The sequence below is a fragment of the Gastrolobium bilobum genome, unplaced genomic scaffold, assembly GCF_033153095.1.
Source record: "Gastrolobium bilobum isolate Gb01-03AN ecotype WA unplaced genomic scaffold, APGP_CSIRO_Gbil_v1 utg8217, whole genome shotgun sequence".
NCBI classification, from domain to species: domain Eukaryota; kingdom Viridiplantae; phylum Streptophyta; class Magnoliopsida; order Fabales; family Fabaceae; genus Gastrolobium; species Gastrolobium bilobum.
The window spans coordinates 90,765-102,930 of NW_026895814.1; the positions used below are offsets into that span (position 1 = coordinate 90,765).

At 35.5% G+C, this 12,166-nt stretch overlaps 1 protein-coding gene across 1 annotated transcript; it reads left to right on the forward strand.

Annotated features, from left to right (window-relative positions):
• Nucleotides 1–7,067: 7,067 nt before the first annotated feature.
• On the forward strand, nucleotides 7,068–9,137 carry LOC133296159 (uncharacterized). Its single transcript, XM_061495108.1, has 4 exons — nucleotides 7,068–7,172; nucleotides 7,285–7,497; nucleotides 8,514–8,672; nucleotides 8,825–9,137. Exons 1-4 carry the CDS (start codon nucleotides 7,167–7,169, stop codon nucleotides 8,876–8,878), a joined length of 432 nt encoding a protein of 143 aa, XP_061351092.1. The 5' UTR covers nucleotides 7,068–7,166; the 3' UTR covers nucleotides 8,879–9,137.
• The last annotated feature ends 3,029 nt before the right edge of the window (nucleotides 9,138–12,166 follow it).

A 12,166-nucleotide genomic window follows, 5' to 3' on the forward strand; every position in this document is an offset into this window, starting at 1 on the left:
ATAACTTTATGTCATTTAAAATGACAAACACTTCTCTCTTTATGTATATATATAAGTGGTGGTGACGTAGGTGACTGTAGTTTGACAATCTTCAGGAGATTTAAAACAGAAGATAAATTAAAATGCAAATAATACAAGCTCAGAGTGAAAACATAAATGACACAAAATTAGTTTAAAGATTAAGGGCTTAGATGGATTTTCCCCCCTTTAAAAGCTGTTTTTTTTAAGAAAAAAAAACTTATCATTTTAAGCTTGTTTGGATGTCTGCTTTTAAAAAAAGCAGAAGTTATAAAAAAAGTTAAAAATCTATTTTTTTTAAAAGCTAAAAATTTTAACTTCTAAAAAAAGTAAAAGTCAAAAGTCAAATATTTTTTTTAAAAAAATTAAATATTTTTATAAAATAATAAATAATTTTAATTTTTGTAAAAAGTATTTTTAAAATAAAAAAGAGATAAATTTTTTTTTTCTGAAAGACAAAACCAATGGGGTCTAAGTTATGTAAAAAAAGAAGGTAAAGGACTAAAATATGAGTTACAAAACGGGCTATGTATGGCAAAGGTCCCTTGGCGAGTTAGACGAAAGGACCCCCATTGAGGTCTTTTTAGCAATGGTCCACCGTAAAGGCTTCCGCCTAAGGATGTAAATTGTAACATCGCCCGCCTCATCTAGCTAGTTAAGCTAATATTGTATTAGATTTTATCCCATATTTTGTAAATTAGCTTCCAAGTTTAATTTTTTATTTAGCTCATTGCATTATCTATCATAAGTAAGTATACTGCAGAAAAAAATTATGTTTGAATATGTTAATCTAAAAAAATTATGTTAATTTATCAATATCTCAAAATTTAAAAGTAAATTTTTGTTAAATTTTGCTCAAATTATAATTTCATATTAATCTAATTTGTTTGGATTAATTTATTTTGAAATTTTTTCTACAGTTCTTCAAAAGAATTTTCTTTTAAAATAATAAATTCATTTAACCAAACATGTGCTAAATGTTTATTAATACTTCAATTAAAATATGAGGTGGACAGATTCAAACATGCTCTAGTTAATATAGTTGTCACTTTCTTTACCTTTTTTTTAATGTATAATAGGAAAAATATTTTTATTACTCTCAAATATTAAAAATTCATCGCATTATTTTTTAAAATTAATAAAAAAACTCCATTTAATTATATTTGTTATATATATTACTTAACGATTAATATCACCTAAATTTCATTTTTTTTCTAATTTTAATAAATAATAACCTATTCCCTTAAGACCGAAAAAAATACGCTCGTGCAATAGTTAAAAAAAAAAAAATTAGGGTTCTTTGACCAGTTTGGAGTTTTTCCTGTTTAAATTTATGAATTTGGTGTCTGATTGGAAATGTTATCGTTTGGGGTCTTTGAGTGCCGCGGGGAGACCCAACGACTCTAAATGACGCCCCCATACCCCCGCGACACTCATGTGATGTTTTTTTTTTCGGACACAGTGTCTCCCCCACCCCGTCGACACTCAATAAATAATATTTTTTATTTAAATAAGTGCCGCCCTCAACCCCCATCGGCACTAATTCTTTTTTTTTTATTTATTACAAGTGTCGTCCATCCCCCCAACGACACTCATATTGTATTTTTTTTATTTTTACTTTTTGACTGTCACCCCCTGGGGAACTCTGACGGCATGCCAAGTGGCACATTCCAGCCGTTCGAGCCCCACATTATCCTATTTTTTACTTTCGCGTTCTTGCTTTCATTGTTATGGCAAAATTCCATATCTGGGAACATTCTTCTATCTCCCTTTTTTTCCATTTGCAGCTCGTTTGGTTTTTTTTCCGTTTGCAGAGCATACATTGGTTGCAGCAAAGTGCACTGAAGCTCTTCCAAAGCAAAAAGGCTGTAAGGTGTAAGTTAACATCATTTTCACTTTATTAATTAAAATCATTTATTTTTTTACTTATTTTAGATATTTGACATAATATTTAGAATACACTAGTTTTTTTTTTTTTGGTAAATGAAGAAGTTCCTCCTGAGAGTAGTGACTCTGATGAAGATGTAAATAAAGAAGTTCCTCTTGAGGGTAGTGACTCTGATTGTGATGTGGACACCAATAATGTCGAAAATATCGCCCCGACTGGTTAGTTAATTAACCCTCTAACTATTGTATTTTACATGTTATATTCATGTGTTACTTGAATGTGATAGAGTGTTAGTATGTGTGGGTCAAACTAATACTTCATTCTGAAATGCGAGTCCGTACTATTAGGGGTGTAAATGGGTCAGGCTGGCCCGGCCCAGCTTACAGCTCGGCCTACATAAAGCCTTGCTTGGCTCTGCCTTTCAGAAAAGTAGAGTAGGCTTAGGCTTTTAAGGAAATCTTTTTAACAAATAGTCCGTAGGCCAATTTTGTCAAGCCTAGCCCGAAGCCTTGTAGGCTGGCCTATTTAATTTATTAAAAATAAAATAATAAAATAATATTTATTTTATGTGGCATGGAAAAGTACCAATACCAGTACCTATGTAATTTCTCTTGTAGACTTTATTTTAGCACCTAATAATTGTATTTTTCTTATTTTCCTCATTTCTTTGACTCTATTCCTCTATGATATACATTCTAGAGCTGGGGTATTATGTTGACTCTTTCTTGTTTGTTATTTTTTTCTTATGAGAAGTACTAGTGCATGCATGAATGAAATTTTTTTGCTCTATACAATTATTTTCTTTGCTTAGTATCTACAGTGGTAGGCCTACAAGGCCTGTAGGCCATGTCAGGCTTTCTTATTTTTAAAAATAGGTCGGGCTTGGCCTACAAATGAAGCCTTTAATAGGCCAGTAGGCCAGATAGGCTGAATTTTTTTTGACGTAGGCTTGGGCCAGGAAGGCCAAAGCCCAGCCCAGCCCAGCCCATTTACACCCCTACGCACTATACTTATATTAATTGGGAACACCCAGATCAAGAACTGTTGTTGATGGGGGAATAATGGTTCTTGGCAAATGAGGGATGAATTATATATTAATCAAGAATTTGAAAGAAAGGAATCGGTACAGAAGTCAATCAAATGTTATTGTATGAAGAATTATCACACTGCTGTAGTGGAGGAAAGCAAAAAAAAAATAAGCTTCTCGTGAAATGTGATAATCATGCTTAAGGATATCCTTGGAGGGTGCGAACCATGTTACCGAGATGGCGAGATCGGTGGATTGTTACTAGATGGGGAGGCAAACACACTTGTGTGAACCCTTATCTTTTGCAATATCACAGACAACTCGATTCTGACTTTCATTTGTTCATGTATTCTAGGTATGACTACGAAAAATATGTGTTTATCTTAGAAAAATGAAGATGGTATAATGTACTTGTACTTAACGGTTATATTCCACCATTTTTTTTATCAGGCATGGTTCAGGTGGATCCGTCAATTAACATTAGCCTAGGAATAGCTCATCCAGCAAATAGAAAAATCAATAGAGGCAAAGTGAGAAAGAGGGTTGGGTTTGGTAAAGACTAAAGAGAGAGAAAAATAGATTCAAAGAAGAATCAGAATCAGAGAAACGAAACGGGGATTGAAGGGAACCAACAACCCAACATGATAGAAGGTCTGGTGGTTGACAGCGAAGGTGACTCCGATGAACGGTGGCGGAACGGTGTCCTCCGATTTGGTCGTGCCTCTGACCCATTCTGTCTCCAGCTCGACGAGATATACCTTTTTCATTCTCATTTATAAAAAATTTGTTTTATTATTTGCAGAAGTTCAAAACGATGATTCACAAATTGAGGGTTTAAAAAAATTATATTCTCCCCAGTACCACCTTTGGGAGGGGTTTAAAGTCTTAATCATGGACCCGCCCCGAATCGGATTATTTGCGAAGCAATGAACTGATTGGAATATTTTCAAAAAAGAAATTATATTAGTGCCATATGGGGGGCGGGGCAGCACTTATCTAAATAAAAAAAATATTTATCGAGTGTCGTGGGGGGATATATGCGGGGGTTATGAGAGGGAAAAAAATTAGATTAGTGTCGTATGGTGGGTAGGGCGGCACTTATTGAAATTAAAAAAAATTATTTATTGAGTGTCGTGGGGGGATAAAGGGCAGCACTGGGTTAGGAGAGGAAAAAAAATTACATGAGTGTCACAGGAATCTGTAGGCGTCATTTAGATACGCTGCGTCCTCACATGACACTTAAAAGACCTCAAATAGTAATATCTCTTATTCAAATACCAATATTTGTACATTTAAAGGGACAATGATCAAAGTGTCACGCTTGGACAAAAAAATTACCAGACTGCCACGCCAACAGTAAATTTTTCCAAAATGCCACGCGACATAATTCGCTACACAGTGTAGCGAAATATGCCACGTCAGAATGCACAGAACCAAAAATGCCACATATCAAATTTTGAGAAATTCGCTACATAGGGTAGCGAATTTCTCAAAATTTGATATGTGGCATTTTTGGTTCTGACGTGGCATATTTCACTACACTGTGTAGCGAATTACTTGCATGCATAATTCGTTATACTGTGTAGCGAATTATGCCGTATGGCATTTTGACAAAATTTACTGTTAGCGTAGCAATCTGGTAATTTTTTTGTCCTGTCACTGTAGAAAAATTCCAAACTGATCAAAAGAGCTAGTTGATAAATTCCAAACCGGTAAAATAGCTAGTTGATTAGTCATCAACTCCCCTCTAGAGCAAACAAATTCTTAACCTAACCTTATCTGCAGGTCAACTAAGCAACATTTTGTTTAATAGCTAAGGTTACCCTTAACCTCACGTAGGTTGGCTAGGTTTGTCAGTTACTACTAAAGTTGTTAGTTATTTCTTTATGTTTTGTCCTTTTGAGTGAGTAAGCTACAAGCCTACATGCACCCTCATTCCTTTCTTATTATTATAATACACGTTTTTAGTTTCAAAACATGGCCAGTAGTTTTCACTTTTCACTGTTAGTTTAAAACAGTAAAAATCTGCAAATTCTGATACCTTATACTGTGCATTGTTGACCTCATAACTGACCTGCATAGTTTTAAATTCATTATTGGGAGTCGTACCCATTAAAGTATTGCAGGAGAGATTTTAAATATTTGTTAAGTTACTATTTTTTATGATAAATATTTCTTAGTTAATAATATGGATTTTTCATTTCTGTTGTAACTGCTGATAAGAAAACTTGCAGCAAATATATTTACATAAGATACGGAGTTGAATTCTGAAATTAAAAAAAAGAAAAAAAATTTCAAGATCCAGAATCAGATCCTGATGAAAGTAAGTGTTGCTGCAAATTTTCTAATATGCAACAACAATAGAACTATTAGCTATTAAAGCCTAATAATATTTAACAACTCACTCTTAGTATTATAACTATTAAAAAACATAAGTGTAAAAACCCCCCCCAAAAAAAAAACATAAGTGTAATTTGTTTGTTGGACAATTTTGTTTAGGTCACTGACACAGTGTCAGATCGATGTCAACAAACACAGACATGGTCACATGCAATTGCACAAAGCACAAGGATTTTCTCTGGGTACGCGTGTGGGGTAAAAAAAGCTAAACCCATCACGAGCAATAGGGTAAAGGAGCATTGAAATTGGAGTACCCCAAGAAAGAAGCAACCACCTTTGGCTCTTTTCTCATGCATTGGAAAACACACTTGCTCAGCGACAAACTAGGCTGAAGCAAAGCTAGAACGAACCCCTCCTTGATAAAAGGGAATACATTTTCAATCTTAATTTTATTATCATTAAACATGTTTAACTTAGTTAATCACATTTATCAGACGGATCCAATGCAAGCATAAAAACTCTTACCTTCATTATATACGATTTATTTTATTTGCATTTAATAATTATAATTTAATAGAGATAAAAATTTACACGAACAATTAAATACAAATAAATTTTTTGTGATTCCCGGATAAACAAACTGTCAAAAGAGCATGATTTTGAATTTGGAGATGACTTTTGTGGTCAAAATTAAAAAATCGTCACACTTATTGATGTTAGAAAAATTAAACCGACTTGGCCGATTGGACCAATTCAGACAATTAAATGGCTATGCATATAACTCAATCCAGAACCAATCAATATACTAAGAAAAAGATAGTGACATGTTACTCATTAAGATTCAATAATCCGATACCTCCAATTACAAGTTCGAATTTAATAACATTAATTTTAATACGAGAATAAATTAATTTATTCCTTTACTTTTTAGAATAAATATCATTTTCGGTCATCAGCAAATTTTACGATACGTCCATAGCAAATAAAAAGGCTATTCACAGTCCTTGATAAATTTAAAGTGGACCCATTTTAGTCCTTTTGAAGGACTAATGTAAGTTTTTTTGAATTTGTGAGGGATCACGATTTCAACTAAATGAGTCTATTTTGAATTTTTTAAGGACCACGAAGAGCTTTTTTATTTGCTAAGGACTAAAGCGGGTATCATAAAATTTGTTAAGGACAAAAAAAATATTTACTCTATTTTTTATTTTTAATGCAATATGATTTTATATGCCTCTAATAGGCCGTTTGGTACCAGATTTATTTTGGAATTCCTGCAAAACTGAAGGTGATAATTTTATTTATTCATATTTAGTATGAGATTTTTAAAATTTTTTCATGAATCAGAATTTCCCGAGATTTTATTTTCTTTGTAATTTTTTTTAAAAATACTATCCCAGAGATGATATTTTAAGATTTCTATGACAAATTTTTTTTTAATACAACCAAACATAATATCAAAAAATTAATTTAATATTTTTAAAAATTGTGATTTGCAGATAATTTTTTTTTTCTCTTTCTTAATACCAAATGCCCTGAGTCTCTGTCTTTTTGCCCTACTCATATTTCTCATACCTTACCTCTTTGTCCCTCTGCCTAGCACAGTGAAACTTCGTGATCTGGGTTACTTTCTTTTTACCAACAGAGGTTATTTTGCTTTAGATCTCCATGCTCTATCACCCCTACTTTACTCTCTCCTACTTTCTTTCTTTCTACCTCACACACGGTCACACTCTTCTCTTTTTAAATTGGTTGCACTCACTCACCAACTCTTAAGAGTCACAGCAAACAAAAGAAACAACAAAGGAAGCCCATTTTTTCAAACCATTCTTTGCAACTCTTGGTCAATCCTCACCCACATTCTATATCACTTAAAACACTTCTTTAGCTGCAATGGAAGTGAGTCTTTTTGTATTGTTATTAAATTTCATCTTCTTGCTATGCTTGGTTTATATATATATGTGAAAACTAAATGGTATAGTGTTTTGATTCTTGGGGTGTGATCATATAGGAATGCTACTATAAGAGGAACCATGTGCCAGCATTTGGGAGCTGGAATTGGAATGATGATCTTCCATTCACACAGTGCTTTGAATCTGCAAGACAAGCTGGTTTGCTACGTTACAGTTACTCTGAAAGTGAAGAACGAGATCTTTATGTTACTGGTGACTTGTATGAGAATGATGTTGTTACTCCTGCCATGATTGTTGTTCCTCGTAGAAGGGTATGTATGCAACAAAAACTCTTAGTCTTGTCTGTTTAGTGATGCATATAGAGTTGAATTTGAATACTTGGGATACTGATACTTAGTTTTTGGAACTGGGAATGAACCATGTTCATGTTTAGATGTATTTTTAAGCATATTTTTATTTATTTATTTCAGTGGCATTTTTGTAATTTTTTGTTTTAATTGTATTTTAAAGTTAATTAATACCATGTAAAAGGGTGTTTAGTAGTTCTTGATCATTGTTTATTTTGATAATCATAATTGGGAGAAGAAGCAATTTCTCTTTTCAAATTCAATTTATAGCTCAACTATTGTGCATTTGGCATTGTTTATGCTTAGTTTGCTTTTTTATTAGCTAAAAGAGAAAAGAATATACTCGGACTAGAAGAGGAGGTTCTTTAGTTTTGTTCAGTTTTGATGAGTCTTGTTTTACTATCTTCTTGTTTTGCATGTGCTTGGAGTTCAATTCAAGATAAAGGGTGTTCTGTTTTCCATTTTAATTTTGTCAAACCAAGTAGAGCCTCAAAAGAACTTGAAAATAAAATGGAGAGAAAATGAAGTTCCATGCATCATAGTCCTAGTTAAAGGGTTATTATTAGACCGTGAGTGTTGAAAAAATAAAGCAACTTTGCCTTTATCACTGCTTTCTCTATGGTCGGTCATACTTTATAGTGGGGCTTGTATTAAATGACATGCATGATTCACCCCACAAGCATTTGTTTGTGATGATGTTTAGCTCATAATAATGATTTAAATTAATTATTTTTTAATAATAAACTGCCATTGTTAAGCACTTTGTGCAATGGGGCAACTTTTGACTTTATTGTGCATATGTCATTTGGTCACTAAAAACACAGACAATGGGATCTTTAGGTATCATACCAAAGTATTAAAGTAATCGAAAAATTGAAATCCCATTATAATGCATATACTCTTCCACTTAGACATATAACTTCAAAGGTCACTTTTTATAAAGCACTGATAGAATTCTTAATTGGTTATTGACATTGTAGGAAAAGGTGCATGGCCAGCATGAAAAAGAAGCAAAAAAGCATAATTGGGTCACAAAGGAGCCACTAAGCCCAATTTCAGTGCCAAGACCAACACCAAAACCTGTGGATGAGGACTTGTACAAGATCTCACCTGAACTTCTTTATGCCAGAACTAGGAAGGTAGAGCCCCCACATTTATTTTCTATTTGCATCTTTTTATTTTATTTTTTTGGAAAACTCTATTTGCATCTTTAGATAAAGGTTTTGATAAAATTCGTTTTCTAATTTGAGTTTTCTTTTCTTTTCTTTTTTGGTTATTTTACTCAATGCAGAAGAAGGGGTTATGTTTCTTTCCAAGCTGTTTGCTACCAACTTGCATTGCCTGAGACATGGAAATTTGAGAAGCTAATGTACATATAAGTGAAATAGAGAAAGATACTAATTGAAAAGCAATATATTTCTGGACCAAGAAGAATATTATTATAGTCATATGATTATTATGGGAAGGTTGTTGTTGTTTATTCTGTCACTTTACCTTTTAGTTATATTTTGGGTGCTTCAAATTTTAGTCTTTGATGTACTATGGGGTGAATCATTTCAAGGATTTTATGTAACCAGAAGTTAAAGAAATTATGTTCCTGTCAGGTAATTCATACGAATATTCTTCCAACTAAAGCTCTTTATGTTCTTTGTCCTGACCCAAGGGAAATGCAATAATCCTTATTTGAGAAAATTTTAATCATTCAAATACTAATAATTTTAATCGTAGATTTATACTTAAATCATTGAGATCTTTTAATAATTCTATGTCATATAAGAAAATTATTTCCCCACTTATTAGTATTATAATTGGCCCCGGGTTATACTGATGAAATATTATTTAGTATACAATGTTTGTATTAATGTGTACCCTAGACCTCTCGCCCCTTTCAATATGCTTTGGTTTATGCCATGTTTACAAACAAGGCTCACTATCATTTTACACGCTCTAAGTTACATTGTGTTGGGAAAACTCGGTTCCCTCAAGCTCGGCTAAGCAGCCTTTGTGCGGAAGTCAATCAACAAGATCCTGATCTCGGATCTCGGCAATACCTCAGCCTGAACTTCACCAGGTCAGGCAGCGCAGCGGAAAATCAAAAACGAAAAATTGGAGAGAGAAGAAGAACACAACCAGATTTAACATGGGAAAACCTTCTTGAATGAAGAAGTAAAAACCCACGGGACCTAGTCCAGATCAAAAATCCACTATGAAAATAATGGTTACAAATAATCAAATACACCAATGTGGTGGTTAACTCAACCTCTCCAACAATGGTGATAATCAAACTACCCTAGAGATGTTTCACTCAAACTCTCTCTAGAGATCTCTCAAATGCAAAGCATAAAGCTTTGCTCAAACAATCAAATAATTCTCTCAAATTTGTTCTCTCAAATCTGACCTTTCAAATCTAACCTTGTCTCCACCCACAACAATGAGTATATATAGAGGAGGTGGAAATTAGGGTTAGGGTTTTTAGGAAACCCTTCAAATGGGCTTGGACTTAGCATTGAAGGAGGAAGCCCAACAAATCTCCCCCTCCGACTTCAATGCGTCGGCCTCAGCATCAATCCGGCTCCTTCACAGCAGTCTTCAAATTTTCTTGCTGGAACCGGCTTTGTCATCATTTCGGACCAATTTTGGTCAGTGTGCACCTTGACGAGTTCGAGCTCACCACCTTCCACCACATCCCGGATCCAGTGATACCTCACATCAATATGCTTAGTGCGGGAGTGATAGGTTGAATTCTTCGCAAGATGGATTGCGCTTTGATTGTCACAACCCAGCTCGTACTTGTCTTGATCATGGCCGAGTTCCATGAGGAACTTCTTCATCCACAGCATCTCTTTGCTTGCCTCAGTAGCGGCAATGTACTCAGCCTCAGTTGTAGATAGTGCAACACATTTCTGAAGTCTTGATTGCCAAGAGACAGCTCCTCCGGCAAATCTCATCAAATATCCTGTAGTCGACTTCCTCGAGTCGGCGTCTCCCCCTAAATCAGAATCCGAGTAGCCTTGCAACTCGGCTTTGCCTTCTCCAAATCGGAGACATAAGTCGGTCGTACCTCGAAGGTACTTGAAGATCCACTTCACTACTTCCCAGTGCTCTTTGCCGGGGTTTGACAAATACCGGCTTACCATTCCAACAGCATACGCCAAGTCGGGTCTAGTGCAAACCATTGCATACATCAAGCTTCCGACGGCGGATTGGTAAGGGACCTTCATCATCTCATCTTTGTCATCATCAGATCTCGGACATTGCTTTTGGTTCAACTTTATGTGTCCGGCTAGGGGGGTGCTCACTGTTTTGGCTTTGTCCATGCTGAATCTCTTCAGAATCTTCTCAATATATTTCTCTTGACTCAGCCACAGTAGCTTCTTCTGTCTATCTCGGATAATCTTTATTCCGAGAATCTGCTTTGCAGGGCCGAGGTCCTTCATTGCGAAGGACGAGCTTAATGCCTTTTTCAGGGCGGCTATCCTCGATTTATCTTTCCCTACAATAAGCATGTCGTCAACATATAACAACAAAATCAGAAAATCTCCGGCCTCATACCTCTTCATAAATACACAGTGGTCGGCTTCAGTCTTCTCAAACTTATGATCAGTCACAAATGATTCAAATTTCTTGTACCACTGTCGAGGTGCTTGCTTCAAGCCATAGAGGCTCTTCTTCAACCGACATACCAAGTCTTCTTGGTCTGGAGCTTGGAATCCTTCAGGTTGCTCCATATATATTTCTTCTTCTAAGTCACCGTGAAGAAATGCCGTCTTCACGTCCATTTGTTCTACCTCGAGGTCTATTGAAGCCGCCATGGCTAACGCGGTTCGGACCGAGGTCATTTTCACCACAGGAGAAAAAATCTCCTCAAAATCAACTCCTTTCTTCTGATTGCAGCCTTTCACTACAATCCGGGCTTTATATCTCGGCTTTTGCCCGTTCTCTTCATTCTTAATCTTGTAAACCCATTTATTTTTCAAAACTCTTCTTCCTTTTGGCAACTCGGTCAGCTCATAAGTCTGATTCTCGTGCAGAGACTTCATCTCGTCCTGCATTGCCTTTTTCCATTCTTCTTTCTCTGAGCTCGTCACAGCCTCATCATAACTCTGAGGTTCACCGTCTTCAGCAACAACGGTGTATTCATTAGATGGGTACCTTGTAGAGGGTCTTCTTTCTCGAGTTGGATATCTCGGCTGTTCTTCAGATTGAGAACCCGGTTCATCAATTTCATCCCGGATCTCATCTTCAACTCGGACCTCAGTGTCTTGGTCATCTTCAGCTTGTTGCTGGTCATCAATTTCTTCATTCTCTTGATTTTCTCCCCCTGCTTCAGCTTGGACAGGAGGGATGGGTTCTTCACGTCTCACAGTCACCCGAGCTTTGGGCTTCGAGATGTCATGAATGTTCTCATGCTCATGAAAGATCACATCTCGGCTTCTCAAGATCTTCTTATTGATTGGATCCCAAAGTCGGAACCCGAACTCACATCTCGGCGAACCAAGATAAATGCATTCTTTAGTCTTTGCATCAAGTTTGGCCCTTTCATCTTTAGGGATATGCACGAAAGCTCGGCATCCAAACACTTTCAGTTGATTGTAGGCCGCTTTCCGACCTGTCCAGACTTCTTCTGGAATTT